General features: G+C 37.9%; 1 protein-coding gene across 1 annotated transcript in view; it reads right to left on the bottom strand.

The window, feature by feature from the left end:
* The window catches only part of kcnq1.2 (potassium voltage-gated channel, KQT-like subfamily, member 1.2), a 170077-nt gene that overhangs the window by 48935 nt on the left and 100603 nt on the right, over window positions 1-20539 (bottom strand). The window contains exon 17 of the mRNA XM_055222387.1: window positions 20170-20231. Within this exon, the coding sequence (XP_055078362.1) occupies window positions 20170-20231 (62 nt within the window). The remainder of the gene's footprint in view (window positions 1-20169; window positions 20232-20539) is intronic.

The raw sequence follows: 20539 nt of genomic DNA, 5'->3' as shown, positions 1-20539 counted from the left end.
CTACTAGCTACTAGTACTAGTAGCTAGTAGTAGCTACTAAAACTTGCACTGAGTTTTGCTAGTTCAGTTTGCAGCCATACAAGCATATTTCTTACTTTTCAAACACATTCTTAGCAATCCAATTACTCACCATGATGAGTTTATAAGCACAACTTTCAGATGCAGGGTTTGCCGTCACACCACTGCTAACAGCAAATAGCATGCTAATAGTGCACCAGCCTTACTTCCTGGTTTGTGTACAATAAAAATACATTATAATCAGAAATGGATAGAATATGGTGGTCTCATTTTGACCCATAGAGCTGCTTTTACATCTGTACTGGGGTAAAACTAAATTTACATCCCCTAATAAAAGAAATCATTTTCCCATGCGTAGTAAACAGTGCCGACATAAGGGAATTCAGTTTTTTCCATATTAGTCCCAACTGTACTTGGCCCCACGTAGCCTGGTTCTGTTTCCACTCTGCAAAGTCTGGTATAGTATCCATAGAGACTGCCCACAACAAATTGATATTCGATGATATGCCATGGTAACTGGAGACCACCAGCACTCTGAAGAATCAGTAGTGTGTTTAGTGCCTTCTTGGCCTGGTTAAAACCCCGACCAGATTGGCACAAAAAAGTACCTGGTACTGGTAAAATGGGCCAAGGGAAATGATCCACACTGAACCAAGTAACCAAATAGAGTGAAGTAGGGCTGGTAGAAATAGACAGTGGTGGAAGAAGAATTACATTTTGTTTGTAAGTAAAAGTACAGGTATATATCGGTGCAAAAAAAAAATTAAGTAAAAGTAAAAGAATCTTATGAAAGAAATGTACTTAAGTAAAAGTATTAAAGTGCCTGTTTAAAATGTATTGTATTGATTTTGATACAGATTTGTGCTGAATTTTGTTCAACAGAAACAACTGACTTTTTTCCCTAGCTGATTTTATTTGTATATTTTTGTTTGCTCAAACTATGACCTTGAGAAAAAAAAAAAAACCCTCAGGCTTTTCAGGAAGTCTCTGTTCAAAAATGTAGTGGAGTAGAAATTACAGATACCAAATCAAATGTAGTGAAGTAAAAGTAAAATGTACGCAGTACAGTATAGATACCTTACATTTTGACTTAAGTGCAGTACTTCACTACTTTTACTTCATGATGTTCCACCACTGGAAACAAGGCTGCTATTTTTACCCTCACTCCAAGATGGAACACAAAAATCATCTACTTACCCCATGGATACTATGACAAAAGCCCTATAGCTGTGAACACTCCTATCAGAATTACTACCACTACCCACTTTGCCACTGAAGAACAAAAACATCTAACTTTACCATCCCAGCAAAAAAATTTTCTCAAATAACATAGTCTTACAAAATAAATTCAGACAACTGTAGCGTATCGAGTTACTTTCCAGCTTGAGGCACGCTCTAAATGAGCGGTGTGTGCGCCCTGCTGAATGGGTGACCACTAATAAGCGCCTGGAGCCAAGTCACCCGGCGGTTTGTGTACTGCGGCTGAGGAGACACGCACACACAAACCGTCCCCTTGCGCGTGTGCGTTTTCACCTATGTCCTGATGAGCGCAGCCCATCATTACCTCCACAAGCGGGCTGGAACCAATCAGCCTCTGCCCCGAACCCGGCCCGGAGTCAGGGAGTTCAGACCTGGAGACCCGAGACCGCAGATCTGAACCAGCCTTTACAAAACACGGGCAACAGAATCTCACAGAGCGTATCAGGGCGGCCGCAGCAAGACACAACACGCACACTCTCCGACAATGAGTTTCAGTGGTGTTTAGACTGATGCATTGTAGTCCAGTCCAAGCTTTGGTAATGCATGGGCGGCTGGGGTGGCGAATTTAACAGGCCCAGAGTGAGTAAATGTAAACAAATTATGTAGAATGATTTGGGATTTTTTTTTACATGCTTACCAATTTCTAATACATTTATTGATTTATTTTTAATCAATGAATGATGATTAAAAGCAATGAATTCTAAGTCAACTTAAAGGGCCCATACTATGCTATTTTCTGAGCTATGTTATAATGTTTCCTCATCAAAAACATACCTGGACTTGTGTTTTGTTTCATTCACACATGTTTAACACACAAAATCTGCATAGTTAGGCTAAGTTCTTCTCTCAAACTGAAAACACTTTGCTCCACCTTGTGATGTCATTTGGTAATACAGGAAGTGCGTCATGTTTTCAAACTCCACACACCTTCACCAGAATCATTTGGAGTTCTGATCTCTACTGAACAAAAGGTAAAAGATAATTGTTAATGTTTTGAGCTTTGGAGATGTAAACAGACTAATAATAAAGGATTACTTAAACATGTGTGAATGAGACAAAACATAACTCCGGGTATGTTTTTGAGAGCAAGAACATTCTAACACAGCTTAAAGCTCACAAGACTCAATTTTGCGTAATATACTAACCCCAACCCCCACCCCACATTTTGCACAGAAGATGGCATTGCGGTTTCTGGTTGTTAGACAAGAGACTCACATTCTTGTCTGAGAGCTGAACAGTAATGGCATGGTCCTAAAAGACTCTAAATCTTATAGGAGCTGACAGAGGGACATACTTGAGTACACAAAAATAAACATGGCACTGAGCATAACCACCATAATGAATATGTTTATAGTCGCTCGGAGTACTGCTGGTGCCTGCAGGAGCACAAGGGACAGAGGACACTGGTATTCTAGGGCTGGCAATGGGTGGAGTCCAGATCAAGTTTCGATCCAATTCAGAGTTTTATATTGCTTGTTTTGTAAATTATATAACCTGGGCGTATAGGAGAAAGTGACAATAACCGTGTGTGACTGGAAACAATAAATGAAAAACACTCTCTTAAAATGACTTTCAAATGGGGAGTAAAACATTTTGTTCAAGTCAACTTTAAAAAATATGTGTAGTAATAGTAATAGTACTGATGAAATGAACAACAAGTCAGTTTAGAATTGATAAGCGTTAGAACTGTGTGTAGTTGAAAAGTACTTATGCAAATATTGTGGGTGCTGTTTTTGAAGTTGTGCACACAGCTGAATGACTGTATTATTGTGTATTTTTCTATGTAGCTCATACTTTGAATAGGTCCTCAGGAAGAATAACTTGCTGCAGTTGATGGGGTGTAATCATAGACTGTAAATACAAAAAGGCATAGCTAACGTGCTAGCCATCATATTCCAAATAGGAAGTGAGCCTGGGCTCGCTTCCAGCTTTATTGACTCTGGCTCCGATTCACTTTCTATTAAAAAACTGTCGCTCCTCTCTTGTCATCTTGTCATCTTAAAATGTTTGTATTAATCCACACTACATGACCCTGATGTTTTATTTGGCTATTTTGTACATAAATCAAGATATGAAAATGAATAAAACAGTGTTGCTAAGTGAAAGGGCATTACCTTCAACAACCTCGCTTCGGATTGGCTCTGTGGTTGCTATGATACTCACGTTTGAAATTCCAAATATAGAAGTCAGCTCCAAATTTACCCCTGTAACTGCTAACCTCGATGAGCTTCATTTGACTGGAGCCGAACGTTATGGGTGACGCTACACTTACTTAGTCCACTTCTTTGTACAGTCTATGGGTTTTAATGGAAATACGAAAAATAGCAAGGCAAATGATAAGGCAATTACACAAGTGAAATGATCCATAATATAATTTATATTCATGAGAAAGAAAGTGAAAGTGCCTATAACTACTTTGCATTTTGTTTACAGTGCAGTAGCATATGGAAAGCACTGGGCACGCAGACACAACAGCTTGAGACTTGCAGCAGATAACAGCTGTCATAACTGAGCATGACATGTAAACAATAGCTGTCAACGCCGTCATTGTCAAATTCACTTTAGATTTGCCATTACATGTAAAATGATTGACAGCTACGATGGGATTGTTTTGACATTTCAGCAGAATCTGTCTGTCTATCTTTGCTTAAACCGCTCCCTGCTGTGCCCTACCCCCGGATAAGCAGAACAAGATGGATGGATGGTATCTATGTGACAACAAATACTTAGTTAAGACAGTTCTGAAGTAACCAGGGAAAAAAGAACACATTTTTAACAGTTTAATAAGTTAATAATTTTAGTTCAAGCTATATCAGATGCTAAAGTCAAATCCATTTAATCAAGAAAGAAATAACCTCCTTTTCAAAGTGTGATAGGAGGATTTTAAGGGTGAGGGAAGTCTGGGGGTCCCTGCTTAAACTGTTGCCCCCATGACCTGGCCCAAGATGGATGGAATTTTTATTGCATACAGTGGTGTAATTCTGTCACAAAGTACAGCCTTTACAATATACTCTAAAGAGCAAAGACTAAATCTCTAAACATTTATTTGGAGGTTTTTTTCCCTTCACAAATAAACTTTACAGATAGATTTACATCCTTACCATCAATGACTAAAAGACCATACCAACAAAAAATGAGTGGAATAATTGTTTTCTTTTCGGGAGTGTTTAAGAGAGGTAACAGGGAGTAGACCAAACAGAAATGATTTAAGCTCTGTTCCAGGAAGAGGAGATGGAGCAGAGATGTATGCCGGACGGGTCAGGAGACACTAACACCACAGCTCCAACCCCCAAAAGACTCCACTGATGAGGGAAGGGTCAAGTTGGGCCCCATATACACATCCATTGCCTTTTCCTGCTAAACCACTCACTCAAGTACCTGCCCGCTCCTCTGTCACACCGCGCACGCTGACATGACAAGAACACAGCCGCGCAGACAGATAGAGAGGGCTTCATTGTGTCCTAATGAGGGGCCCCGTAGAGATGACCCCAGGCCCTCAGACACCGCCAGACTGCCCTGCACGGGGTTGCTGCTGGGAATGACCTTTGACCTCTTAGTCTTCACCTCTCACCACGAGCTGCTACTGACGTGCCCTGATGGGTGTGTTGCTACTGCAGGGGTACTGTACTTTACTATACATGTTAAAATAGTAATATAATAGTAATAATATTTTTTGTTAAAGGGACAATGTGTAACTTTTATCTCTAATTAACATTTAAAAAACATGACAATCAAACCTCAAAACTTTCTAAATAGAATAAATTAAAGAAAATTAAAAATAACATGAATATTCACAATAAATAAATCCCTAAATTAAAGGTGAATTGCATAACTATTCAGTCTCCACAGTATAACTATTCAATTACAGGTGGTACAAAAAAAACAAATGAACATTAAAACATTGAAAAACAATTTTACTATGAACGCCACCTCTCCACAGATCTGACCTGTAAACTTGGCCTGGTTGATTTCACCATTTTGCCTTAATGGAAATAGATAAGTTTAATGCTACAAAGACACAATGCAATTGGCACCAGAAAAGTTCCATAGCGCACCTTTAAGTATTCTAATCTTCAAAAATTCCTTTATAACGCACTCATGTAGCACTTCATCTGTTTTCTGGACTTGTTCCTGGTCTTAAAACCTTGCACAAAACTAACTTCCTTTAGCCAGTCAGACATCTTCCCTGTGGTCTCCTCTCTACTTTATCTGCTGCTCTTATCAGCTCAAACACTCCTGGCAGGTCTTACACTCAGGAAAATGTCAACCAAGGAGACGTTTATACCCACAATTTGAAACCGCTGTCTCTGGTTTATCTATGTGTCTGTTTTTAAGCTAACTACTGGAATGAGAGAATGATGTCGTAGACTAGCCTATTTGTAATTCGGAGAAATATGTTGAAAAAAAAAAAGTCTGTCTAAAACTACTTGAGTTAAAAGGGCTGTAACCAATTTTCTTTTCATATAATAAAGTAAATTGTGTTTTGCCAGTACAGATATATTGCTAAAGCAGTTCTTAGGGTCAAAATGCAATCGCTGTGTGCTGCCTGCTTGTAATTATAAAACGTTTTATCGTCCGCAAACCAGGAAGTTATCTGGTAGAATGCTAGTGGTGGTTAGCATTACCATGACAGCTCTGGCCTCTGAAAGTTGCTAAAATCGCTTATTAAACTCACTGCAGTGAATATGGGTGCTAGGAATAAGTTAGGTAAGTGAGGAATAAAATGATCTTGAAGATGATGATGCCTTGAAAAAACAAATAAAAATAAAATATATGTAGAATCAATACTTAAAAAAGGAAGATATTTATAAAATGACTCAACATAACAATTCATGCACATTACTCTATGTTTCACTTCTTGTTTGCCAAACCACCAAACCAAGGAATTAGGGAATTGAGATGCTTCGCAAGTAAATAGGTCATACACTACAACACTGCAATTTACAGAAATCTGCAGCCTCTATTGAAGAACAAAACTTGTTGAAAGTGCGCACAGGGCGGTCACATGTCTTTTGATAACTGTTATTCACTGGTCTTTGAATATGCCTTTCCCATCATACACAAACGTAGTCTCAAATAAGGACTTCCTGATTCCCCGCATTGTACAGTATGAGACTAGAAGTAGCCTGTATCCTGTGCGCACTACAAAGTTAATTACACACAATTGGAAGGTGGGTCTCTTTAATTGTTCTGCAGGGAAATGCTAGGCCCAGAGGTATAAAAAAGCACTATTATGTTAGTTTACAATCACTGTACGGCAGAATATATGAACTTCAGACAAGCTTGAGAAACGCAATGAAAAGGTTAAAAAGAGATATTTTGAGAAATGAACTTTATAATTGGATCATATTGTGCAACTAGCCTCACGCTTAAGGGTGTATTATGTAACTTTTCGGAGGTTATTGCTCTGCTTGAATGTTCCACAGTATGACATTAAACTCATCTATTCAGTATTTATGATCAATCAGTTACAGGTGTTTTTATCACCTTAAATCCGCCCATTGCTCTGTACTTACTTCGTTCCTCAATTTTATTTTCTCAATCGGTCATTGGCATAGGATTTGGCAGCGTCGCGTAATCATTTTGGTACAAATGAAAAAAAAAAAATTAAAATATTCTAACACAAAAGTCAGCGGGCTTGTTTCTTTTATTAAGACATTTTAGATGAATATTTCGATATAAAATGTGCATATTATAACATATTGATCCACATATGTCATAAAATATAACTATATAGCAGACACAAGCACAATAGGTAATATTTGAAGGTTAAAATTATTTTCTTTACTGATTTTGTCAAAAAATAATAATAATAATAATAAAATAAAATAAACCACTAAGTTATTATAATCAATCAATAAAATAGTCTTACTTAAGTCAAACTGGACATCTGACTGAACATTTGTAAAAATCGTCAAGCACCATTTCCCACATAAAGCAAGATACTACAAAGCAAAAACACACACACACACACACACACAAAAGTCCTGAGTCCTGTTATAGACAACCAATATCCACATTTCCAGTGAACTTCAAGAGCGTATTGGACCAAGCAAAGTTGTTGAGCTTTCAAAAAGACAAATGACCAAAAGTGTATCTATAAAAAATAATGACTTGGTGTTCTGAAATGTCTTTTAGGAGCCAGTTTTAGTGGAGCCAAGCCTCAGCAGTGGCCCATCAATTTTTACTGTTTATGGACTAAAGCATGTCTTGGCATGATAAGATCTGGCCAATGAGTTACAGGCTTAACATATGCAACTAAATACATTATGTGTTAAAGATAAATTGTAGATTCGCTAAGAACAGAACGTGGTGTACGTTTGAGCGCGTTCTCTAGACGGCTTTAAATTTAACAGCCTTGACATTTACACATTGGGTCTCTGGAGTCACTTACACACCTTGGCAATACTGGCACATAGATTAGCATTGCAAGCAGTAGACTGACTTAATAGCATTGAATAGAGAGGTGGCACCGGCGCTACTTAGCACTGTGCGTTAGTGAGACTACAGGTCCCCATAAAATTTTAAAAATGGCTACTATTTCATGCCCTGAACATGGACCCATTCGTAACCCGCTTAAACAAACTCATATGTTCCTGCTGATAATGAAGTGGTCTATGTTGGGAGTACATTAGTGATGAAGTCCGACCAAAAGTAACAGCGGCACACAGCCAAAACAATAAAATATATATGTGCAAGAAAGAGGCCGTAGAGACTTCAGGGCAATTAAAATGGACTATAGTATGAGTATTTGCAGCCAATAGCAGAGCGGGTGCTGGGGAGAGAGCAGACTTGGATGCAGTTGACAGCAGTGGTAGGGCACAGTGTGATTTAGATGCTGTGAGACTGGAGGCCTATAATTGTGAAGGACGAAGCAAACCGAAGAAGTAGGGACAAAGCCAGAGAAATACGTGGCAACTGTAAAAGTACACAAAACTGTAACGTGGTACTACGTCATTGAGAAAAGCTTGAAAGACTGCATATTTTTGTCTGAGTACACGTAGTGCATTGCATCACTTTTGTTCTAGATTTGATAGTCACTTGAAAAGCTGTTGCTAGCCGTTATAGTCACATTTACAAATTATTTTTTAGCTGTATTGTACATCAAATGCTATGTAGGAAGTAACCAGGGTTGGCCCAATTCTGTTGGGAAATTTGGAAGGGTAGAAGGCAACCATTCTTCTAACTCCATGATCTTGGAGTTTCCAGCTGGTGGATTACTTACAGCAGCAGGTAGCACGGTGGCTAGCTGTCTTGCCTCATAACACCCAGGTTCGACTCCTGGAACAGTTCGGGCTCTTCTCTGTGGAGTTTGCATGTGTTTCCCTGTGTCTGAGTGTGTTTCCTCTGGGTACTCTGGTTTCAACCAACCCAAAATCCTCCGGCTAAAGAAGCCCTGACTAAGCCTAACTCAAGATCTGAAGATAGGCCCACTGCTCCTGACAGGTGGCCACTGTGACATTGAAAGATGGGTCAAATGCAGGAGACAAATTAGGCACTTTACACTAAAATATGTATTAAAAGACACACAATGCAACCTCCCTCTAGTTTACATCTGGGTTAACAGAGCAATGTCTGAACCACAAGCGTCTAACTCCACCTTTTACATGCCCATAAACACAACTGCATTAGGAACAGTGAGGTAAAATCTTTCCATTTACTGATTTGGCTACCATACAATGACATAATACACTTTACTTTCCAATAGCCATGTCTCCTGCTTTGCATTTATTTGACCAGTGTGGGTTTGTTTGTTGTTTGGTTTGATAATTATTCAGACAGCCAGACTGTTATGAAAGACCCCGCAGGAGCCAAGAGAATGTTTGTGCCAATAGGTTGAATTAAACAGTGAAAGCTATTCCAGATCAGAAAAGAAATCGACTCCCAAATACTAATTGATACTTCTACTTTACTGAAGCAAGATACTCATTGGAGCAGGTATCAGTACTGAAAAATACATACACTGAACACATTTTGACATTTTTGGAATAGTTTGGAATGGTTTTGATCTGTATATGACCACACTGTAATATTGTTAAAAAAGATTTGAATTTTGTGTTCTATTGTATAAAGAAGAGTGTTTTTTGTTATCATTGTGGTATCGAAATTGGCATTGTGTCTGAAAATTGTGTTTGAAATGTTAGCATTGTGACAACAGTAGAAGCCAGACACGCAGGCAGACTGTCCGACTCTGTTTGTGGGAATGTGGTGAGGACACAGTAGTAGGCAGGGTCTATGGGCTCAAATTAAAGAGTGGCGCTAAGAGAAAGGAGCCAGAGCCCGTCTACAGCTGCCACGGGCTACATCTCCTGCTCAATAGGTTGGGTTCATGTATACTGGAATTTACTGATGTTATCGCAACATGATAAAAATGTAGCACCGTTGTCACAGCAATTAGCTTTTGAGATCTCCTCAAAATATCACAGGAAGTTGAAACCATGGCATAGACTGTATAACGAAGTGGACTAAAAGACTGGACTATAACGTCACCCATAGCGTTCAGCTCCAGTCAAATGAAGGTCAGCGAGGCTAGAGGTTATATGTGTGAATTTGGAGCCAAGTTGAATAACAGGAATTCCGACTACGGGTACCATAGCGACCAAAGAGCCAATCCGGAATGAGGTTGTTAAAGGTAATGCCCATTCCTGCCCGTACCGCTTTACCCGGTTTAGCAGCAAGCAAGCGCTTAGCAACACTGTCAATCAAACCTGTTGCTACTGCTAGCGGGAGCGAAAGAAGGCACCTGTTCATATCTTGAGTTATGGATGAAATAGTGAAATAATAAATACCAGGATCAATTAGAGCGGGTTAATACGAACATTTTAAGATCAAAATGACAAAGGAGCGACAGTTTTCTAATGTGAATTGGAGAGAGTCGCTGGAGCCGGCTAGCGGGTTAGGTATGTCCATTTATATATACTTTTTATTTTTATTTTATTAGTTTATTTGAAGGGACAGTGTGCAAAAAAAAAATATTAATAGATGCTTTGCACCAGATTATAGCCGAAGCTAATTTCCATCTGTAGTCAGTCTATAGTTGAAACTCGTAAATAAAGTGCTATGGACGATTTACTGGTTTTGAAAGAAATACCAAAGCTAATGATCCACAAATGTTGGTAAACCTTTATTAACATTATTTGCTAGAGATTAGAGCCAAAGAATTGTGCTTTCAACTGACAACAATCACATTTTTGGGGTTGATTAATGGCACCACTTTCTGAAGCTATTGTGGAAAAAATATTTCAACTTAGTTCTTTTATTCAGACAGACTTCAAATTTTATTCCACTTTTTGTTTCATGTGGATAGTACAAAAAGATATTAAGCATAAACCAAGCCAAAAAATCTACAATCTGACAGTTAAATAGACAATTCTACCATAGAATTCTGACATGATCTCCAGCTCAATTTTAAAACATTCAGTGGTTTTAGGTTTCTGTCCCACAACATTTTTTCCCCATTCAAAAGATATAATATTTAGTTTTAAATTGTTAATCGTTACGGCAGCGCTTCTAATCATTCTGAAACCCATGAATAGACAGAATGTTGTGATGTGACGTGAACTCAACCCTGAAACACGACTTACAACTGGGCCACGGGGGCAGATCGCACGCAGCCTCAGTCCTGGTGAAGTACTATGAGAAAAACACAGAAATAGTGGCGTGTTATTGAGTTCACAGGACTGTAAAGACACCACATCAACAGGGTGAAGTGGCGATGTGAGAAAGAGCAGCTTGTGGGGTGGTGCTGTCTGTTAACGTGCACTTCTGGAGCAGGGGTGAGGGCTGGGAACCCAAACCACTGTGGGAAAAAGTGGCAAGACTTTGTAGGGCTCATTAATCTGAAAATAAACCCTTTTCATGACATATTATAGTGTAAATCTGGTGTTTTAGAGAGCATTTTTAACACGTCAACACATCCTGAGTAAATGTGGTTAAATGAGCTTAGATCCAGTCTGAGATAAGACGAGAGAAGCTTCAATGGGGAAATTTTTAACAGCGTAGTACAAGAATAGCACAATGGATTTAAGATGTATTAAAATAAACTCTTTCTAGTTTACAGCCAGTATTTTTGGTAAACAAATTATAAATAGAACTTAGAACAAATAGAACTTAGATTCATAGATAACCCACTTTTATGCATTTTTCTGATGTGGAAGACCAAACTTCTGCCTTCTTCAAAGCAAAAAAAAATTAAGTTTGCCAATTATGTCCAACTGATTATGTATACTGCTATCCTATTGTGAAATGTGCATTCCTTATAACAATAGAATAGATCGATAGAATTCTATAAAAAACAAAAACAAAAAAAAGAAAAGAAAAAATGAGCTATTAATATGTCAGACAAATGAATAGTCCAAATCCAGTACTGTCTGGACTTTCTTCCTGTACTGTGCAGAAGGGCCACTGTGACCTTGGAGCATCTCACTGCAGAACATCTGATTGTGTAATGTGTGTCAGGGGTCTGGAGCAGGACAAAAGAAACACAGAGCCAAGTCCTGTTCCAAGCAGGACTTGGCTCTTTGTCTTGATGCTTGCAGCTCAATGTGCTCGTCTGAAAAGAGGGAAATAAACAGCCAACGGCTTTCACTCAAAAAAAAAAAAAAAAAAAAGTGTGAATTCATTTTGTGGAGGATACTTCTTTAGTAGTGATTGCTACTTTTAGATAAAGAAAATATCTATTTAAAGGCACTACCAAAAATGTATTTCTTTTTGTTGAGGAACAGACTATGCAATGTGTTGCATAAAAGTAGCTAAATACTGTATGATTTGTATAGCCATTAGATGAGAATCATAAAGTTGTCCACATTGTTGGGTGAGAATCATATGATATGGAAGCAACTGCCTGGCACTATCCCTGACAGTTTTTTTCCCCCCATCATGGTGCAACACTGGAGTGAGAAGTGGGTGGAGCTAAAAATTCAAAGTTAAAAGTTTATAGACCATGGGCGAGAGTGCGGGGTCTACTAATTACTTTATGGGAAATAATATTAGTGATAGAAATCAGACTGACAGTATTGTGAAGAAGTAATAGTTGTTGTAGTTGAAGAATTAAAAGGTTTTAGTGGTAGTAATGGTCCCTCTTAGAATAGTTGATGGATGTAGAAATCGTAGTATCAGACTTGAATTAGAAGTGAAGTTGTAGCACCTTGTAATGCACCTCTACTTGAGTCATTTGAAGTAACAGTACATTTTCACAGATTTTGCGTTGTAATGCAAGTGTGAGTAGTATTCCGGGATTTGTGTGTTGTGAGTGTGCTTCCTTTGCCAAGTTTCCTCTCTTTGTTTACCGCCTCAGGTCAGTGCAGCTCCCCGCTGGGCAGACTGTGGCCAAATACAGGCATATATCAAAACATTGGACAACAACAGGCCCGGCGCTCATAGGCCAAAAAGGGGCTGGGAACAGGGCCAAAGGTGACTTCTGCAAAACATGCTCGAAAAATGAAGACTCAAGAACTACGGGAAGGTATGACAGCAATGGATGGAAGATCTAAGTCACGTGTTTGAGTAAGCAGATGGTGAAATAATAGACAAAATGTTATATTATTGTTATGAAATTCTTAAAATAGCTTGAATTGAATAGGATGCGTGCATATTTCAGAATTTTATAAACTTACCATATTAATCTTAAGGCTTAAAGTCTTTAGGTTTGTACAATATGGCACCACTTTCTGAAACGGTGCAACTTTATGCCAGTTTTTGTTTCATGTGAATAGGTCCAGAGATATTAATTATAAACTTATATTATAACAATGATCTGCAACCTGACAGTTAAACAGCAAATTCCACTATAGAATTCTGACCTGTTTTTCAACTCAGGATTGGAGAATGTTGTTATGTCATGTTTGTGGCATAGTGACCTATGACCCATTTACGCTGTAACGGTAAAAACAGTACATAGAGCTGTCTGCTATCTCCAATCTCCAAACCTAAGACCCCTGAGCCGCAAAGTTCCTAAAAAGCATTGTATTCATGCCTGTTGTGACTGAAAACAATAAGTAAGTGGCCCTTTCTTACAATTGTCAAAGAAATTCACATCAAAATGATCGATGAAAAAAATTTAAAAATGTAGGAATTTGAAGTTTGGCAAATCAACAAAACTGACTGAAATAAATAAAGCAAAAACTGGTTGTCTTTTGTTTTGAGTTTGTTGTGGTGACAATATTGGTTTAAGGAACACTTGAGACAGCCTGAAGGCTTAAGGGAACACTGCATGAGTTAGTGCAGTTGATGTGGTTAGGCTTGGTGTGGTTGTCAGCAATAATCAAAGACTCTATTCACTGTAGCACACACATTATAATTTCAATCAAAGAAGCTGCACTGTTCTCACTCACTCATTTTGTGTATGAGCTTATGATTTATTTACAGTGCTACAAAGAGTGTGTTTGCACTTGTCCTAGTTTAGTCCTGGTTTGAGCCCAGTTTAGTCTTGATGTAGACTTGGTTTGGTCTTAATATAGTCCTTGTCTAGGCCAGATTTAGTGGTCTCCTTATCTCGTTGGTCTCTAGTTTAAAGGGCCCATATTATACTATTTTCAGATTTATGTTATAATGTTTTCTCATCAAAAACATACTTGGATTTGTGTTTTATATCATTCACGTTTAACACACAAACCCTGCATATTTAGGCTGTGTTCTTCTCTCAAACAGAAAACACTCTGTTACACCTTGTGATGTCATGTGGTAATACAGGAAGTGCTCCGCTGTGCTTTTACTTCATTTCCTTCACTAGAATAATTTGGGAAATGAAAAGGTAAAAGGTAGCTGTTAACTTGCAAATTACTGCTCCATGACATCATAAGGTGGAACAGAGCATTTTGAGCTTTGGAGATGGAGACGTCCTAATAATGCAGGATTATTTCAACATATGTGAATGATACAAAACACAACTCCAGGTATATTTTTGACGAGGTAATAATATTATAACACGACTTAAAGAGTCAATTTTGTGCAATACAGGACCTTAAAAATGTGCCATAAAGTTATTTTTTTCTTTTTTCAAACAACAAAACATTGTGAAAATAAACACATTAATAAAATAAAATACTGAAGAGTTTGATTTCACCTTTCATAGCGCATTCATTTCACCCGTTTCATCATGTTATGCAACTAAGACCATAGCAAGTCTTTAAAACTGCATGCTGTCCAACTCAATTAAAGGCAAACTATGTAAATTTTCTACTGGAGGGGCCACCAGTTGGTTGTCTTCATGGAAATGTCATTGCTTTTCATAGAATTTTCCGCATTATGGCAACTTATGTATGAGAAAAGCAGGTCACACTACCAGGCCAAGTTATAACTTCGATCTGCAGAGAGGCGAGCAAACCTAAGAATTTCATGTTTGTACAAGGTATTTCACACCAATAAAAACAGTTGTACTTGAATTATTGTTCGTTACTTGTTTATTTTTAAATGTTCTATATTTTGATTGAGTAAAAGCAAGGTTTAATACCATAGTGTGGAAAAGAGACAAGGACCCTCCACACGAAGAGCTATGGTGCACTTAATGTACTGCAAAGTCTGGCTAAATTGAAGTCTGCTTTGGTGTGTTTACTATGACCAGTACTAGCCTGGTTGAGCCACACATACACATATACACATAGAGCCCCCCTCAGAGCCCTGCTTTCAGAGTGGAGAGGCCCTAAATGCCTTACAGATGGACTCCTCACAAACACTAACCTCCGTCGCGGCCCTCAACTATTCCCAGTATTTGGCCTTGCTATAATTTACAACATACTTACCTAATTGAGATGCTATTAAGGTCGGAGCATGCATTCTTCAGCCAATATGCCTTCTGCTAATGCACGGGATACAAGTAAACCGCAATATATTTAGGAGCAGGTCTATGGTCCGTATAGGGCACTAAATAATGTTGAGAGTAGTCATGTCGGTGCACGTCTAAAGGGTGTATTACAGCTGTTTTTCTTTCAAATAACTGCTGATACTTAACACTGATTAGGGGCCAGAGTGTGATTTCAGAATACCACTGTGGAGTCTGAGTTAGGAATAAATAAATACTGATATGTCGCTAATTTCAAAAGACTTAAAAGAGTTTTTTAAGAGGTGGGACTTAATTTGGTACAGCTAGAGACAATATTTTAAGTTGTATGTGCTGCCCATTGTAGTGCAGTTAGTGTGAACATTGGTAGTAACATTGATGATACCAGTATAGTATGCTAAGAAAAAGTGGGGATTATAGGCTGTATAAAGAAGTGGACTAACAGAGTGTGATGTCACGGTTGGAGCCGAATGCTATGGGTGACATCGGGTGGAGTTGAGTTTCATATTTAGAATTTCGACTGCAAGTATCACAACAACCAAAGAGCCAATCTGGAGCGAGGCTGTTCAAGGTAATGCCCCTTCCTGCTCACTTCGATGGTTTGCAGGGGCGGGCGTTTACCAAGGCTGTCAATCAAACCTGATTGGTTTGGCACCTCATTGTTCATATCTTTATTTATGCCAAAAAAATAAAGCCAAATAAAAACACTAGGATTATGTAGCGCAGATTAATAGGAATATTTTAAGACCAAAATGATGAGTCTGACAGCAGCAGTTATGGAGAGAGGGGTGATGGTTTTTCAAAAGAGAGTGAGTTGGAGCCAGAGTGGATGGCGTTGGAAGCACACACAGGCTCACTTCCTATCTTGAATGTGGCGGTTAGCAGGTTAGCTATGTCCATTTATATATACATTCTATGGCAAGGATAAGTTACAATCTTGGCTAAAATAAATACAAAATATACAATACGGATAGAATCGAAGTACAACAAATCAACCTGAAACAAAAAAGTCATGATCCTGATTCTCCAGTGCTTCATAATATTGCTAAGGGAGGCCTTTAAAGCTGCAGAGTGCAACTTTTCTAGTAAAGGGTTTTGTTACCTGCCTGTCTCCATAGACATGTTATTGCTTTGCCTGGAATGTCCCAAAGTATGGCATTAAACATATCAATAGGCAGTTCACATGATCAGGGCATGTTCCAGTCAGTCAGATCTGTGAAATTATTTTTAGCAATAACAACTACTGTAAGTAAATTAATACAATATAAATATGTTTAATGCCATTCCGAGGAACATTCCAGACAAAGTAATAAAGACAAAGGTCTAAATTTCCATAGAGACCATTAGGCATCAGACCCCTTACCAGAAAAGTTACATAGTACACCTTTTGTGTTCTGTAAAAAGAGATAAATCCTATCCCCTATAAACACTGGTAAGATTTAGTCTAAGCTGAGAAGGCAGACACTGGCCCTGGCTCCCTGACAGGCCGGTCTCCAGGAGGACTCATCACTGGCCACTGTTGGAGCTTGTCTTTGGGGCATTTCTCATGGAGTGTGTCTGACAGAAAGATAACACCATGTCACAGTGGAACATTAGTCTTCGTTTCCATGACGTTTTCTGCAGAATTCAATCTTCTGGGTGTGGGGGACGACACCAGGGTCATTCATCAAACTTGTACTTGTAAGTGTCTTCTTTGTCTTTGGCACTATAAATCACTGTCTATCTCTGTGCTAGACCCACAGTGCAGGAGTCAGCTAAAGATAAATCTATCTATAAGTGACGCGCTGACAAACAACAAAATGGCTATTTCTCTCACAGTTCTAGAAAAAAGTGAGAATTTTCTCAACTTAAGGCGAGATTTTACAGGAAAAGAATTGAAACTGTGAATAGGAAGAAACATTATATTTAAAACTTCTTCTGTAATTTGCTTACATTTAAAAAAAAAATCATGATGATGTCTTGTTTTCTTACATAAATGAGGAAATTGCACATATAAATATATAAATCAGAAACATGGACACAGTCAGGTTAAAATTGATCTCTTCTTTTTGTTGATATACTGGCGTAAAAATATACAGAAGTGATTTGGGGAAATTGGTCTAAAATTCAAATTTTGCCTCATTTTGCTGAGTTAAAACTTAAAAATATATAAACATCTTCAGGTGCAGATTGTTTCCAGGTAAAAGCTTATGGTAGATATTGACAGAGCAAACTGACCAAAAAAAAGAGAAGAATTTTGCCTCCTTTTAAAATAATAATAATAATAAACAACAACAAAAAGTCTGGAATGAAACCAAGCCAGAGTGTACTGGCATGGAAAGGCACACACAAGCGCACATTAAGGCCACATAGTTGATGAATAATGGCTGGAGGCAGTTAGGAAAGGATCCGTAGTGGAGTGATTCAACTGTGACACCCAGATTTTGCTTTCTGTGCACTTGGTTTTACTATTATGAGTAACAGGAGGGAGGGTGGAGGGTGATGTAATACTGCAATTATACAACGCGGGGCAGGCTGTGCAGGGGGCTCTGAGAAAAACAGCTGGAGGACACTGTTGACCTAAGGAACTAAGCTAAGAGATATTACCAGACATATTTTTCTATTTTTAAGACATATTAAACGTGTCTATTTTGCATTTATTGAATTGCTTAGAAAGCCTCACAAAAATATGCATTCAGTGAGCTGAGTCAGCTCTCCACAGAGCTGACCTGTAATTTGCCCTAATGCAGTTAACAGCACGTCTCAGTGGAGAGATAAATGACTGTGGGACATTTCAGACAAAGTTATAGGATCTCCATGGAGACAAGGAGTATCTCAACTCAATGAAATCCAATATTGTGTCTCTCTTTTGGCTCTTTAGCCCTATTTCATCCCATTAATGATTGATTGTATAGTACAGTAAAACAATAGACAAATGCTGAATTGTACCAGTGATGGGTACTGCTGATGCTGCTTAAAGGCCCTATATTACACAAAATTAACTATTGTGAGCTTTAAGCCATGTTATAACCTTGTTACCTTCTCAAAAACATACTTGGAGTTATGTTTTGCTTCATTCATGTATACTTGAGTAATCCTTTATTGTTATTCTGTGTACATCTCCTAAACTCAAAATGCTCTGTTCCACCTTGTGAAGTGGTAGTTTTCAAGTTAACAGCTACGTTTTAAATCTGTGTAATCCCTCAGTTGTCCAGGTCTGATCGATAGTAAAAGCCAAAAGTACTATAGCTACCTTTTACCTTTTGTTCAGTAGAGATTGGCAATTCCAGGGCTGAAATTATCCAAATGATTCTAGTGAAGGTTTATAAAGTTTAAAAACACAGTGGAGCACTTCCTTATTACCACATGACATCACAAGGTGGAACAGAGTGTTTTCTGTTTGAGAGAAGAACACGTGTGAATGAAACAAAACACCACTCCGGGTATGTTTTTGATGAGGAAACATTATAAAATAGATCAGAAAATAGAGCAATATGGGCTCTTTAACAGTTTGGAGGAGACCAGAAATGTGCAAGTCCAGGGGTGAATGGGTTTGTTCACCTGCCTGAGGGACAGGAAGTAACTCATGTGTAACAGGTGTGCAGTGCCATCAAAACAAGGAGTGCACATAGAGCCACAACACAGGACTTACCACTAATAAAGAGTCATTACACTGGATATAGTTTCACTGTAAATTCATGATTCACAGGATATTGTTTTGCACATTTTTGCCTGTGGACATTAAAGTGCATGACAGGCTTGCTTTTCAAATTATGACTTTGTTTGGCGGGATAGTACCTGGTTGGAAATAGGCCTACTTATGTCTCATTTGCTGTCTATTTTTTCATGTCTTAATATAGTATAATATAAACTGTCATATGCACTTAAAATTCGCAGAGGGGTCACGAGCCAAAAAAACAAAACTTAAAAAAATAATTGTTTATGGCAAAAAAAAAATATAAACAAACTGCTTCGTCAAATGCTCATTATGTCAATCAAACCTGTTGCTAACGCTAACGGGAGTGACCTCAGTTAAAGAAGGTGCCTCATTGGTCTGTTATTAATGTTCATATCTTGATTTATGGACACAAAAGCAAAATAAAAATACCAGGATCATGTAGCACGGATCAATACGAATATTTTAATACCAAAATAACGAGCCTGAAAGCAGCAGTTACAGAGAGAGGGACGACAGTTTTTCCATATAAACTGAATTAGAGCCAGCTCAGCCCACGATCACTTGGAACGCGGCGGCTAACAGTTTAGCTATGTCCATTCATTTATACAGTCTCTGGTGAGGATAGGATACAATCTTAGCTAAAATAAATACAAAATATACATTATCAAAATTGTGTTAACTAAGTTTTAGTGATATTTTTAGTATACTCATATGCACTTAAAATTTGCATTGCACTTAAAAAAAACTTCTCTCTAAAATGCTGGCTAAAAAAAGCATTATGATATTAAAAATGGTGCTGTTCTTAATTTGAAATCATCACACGCTTACATGAACACAAGCTGGTTAATAGAAAGGTCCCAACAAGAAAAGAAGACGAGAAACGAGGTGTGAAGTTTGTGTTTTCAATCAGAACATGAGTACACTTTTCCTGACTTTTCCAAATCTGCACATTTTATCAGTTAGTGCCACCTAAACAGGCACCAGATGTAACCGCAAAACAACACCAACCAGCTTTCCGCATATGAATTGTGCATAAAAATCATGAAAGATAAGCAGAACATGCAGACCGCAACCTTTGTTATACTTGTTAACTTGGCATATACTGACATATGATGAACCTAGTCGAGTTTCATAACATAGCTGTAGACATTTAAGCTACCAAACAGTATTTAGTTTAGAACGATAGTGGAAATTTAAACATCCAACAACTAACGTGGCCAAACTGCCAATGAAAGACAAATAATCCCAAAATAAGATAAACCAGAAGACCAAAGCATGAACGAGTACTAAGATTCAGCCTGACAACTGCATTCACAAGATAACATTAACTACGTAATTAACTTGACTTGAACTTAGTCAACTTTTACCAAGAGAACAGTTCCTTTAAGCCTTCCCCAAAACACATAGACATTATAAGCGGTTAGAAGTAAGAAGTACCAAATATGTGAGATCCTACCTTTGTTTCCATTCGGATAAGTCTTGCACCAATTGTTGGATATTCTTTGTCTTCTCCTTTGCCTGGTTAAACAAAATATTGAATTACTTGCAATGACATTTGTAGGCACTAAAACATATGCAGTGTACTATATATATATATATATATATATATATATATATATATATATATATATATATATATATATATATATATATATATATATATATATATATATATATATATATATATATATATATATATAAACACTATACAATATATTTATTAAATCCTCACGTTGTTTCTGAGATATATATTTGCACGTTTAGGGTATGGGCTATCGGCCTTCAGTCTCCAGCACAGGCAGATATTTTGTGTTGGCCGACCTGCT

Source organism: Periophthalmus magnuspinnatus, chromosome 6, assembly GCF_009829125.3.
Source record: "Periophthalmus magnuspinnatus isolate fPerMag1 chromosome 6, fPerMag1.2.pri, whole genome shotgun sequence".
NCBI classification, from domain to species: domain Eukaryota; kingdom Metazoa; phylum Chordata; class Actinopteri; order Gobiiformes; family Gobiidae; genus Periophthalmus; species Periophthalmus magnuspinnatus.
This window is presented reverse-complemented; position numbering and strand designations above follow the sequence as displayed.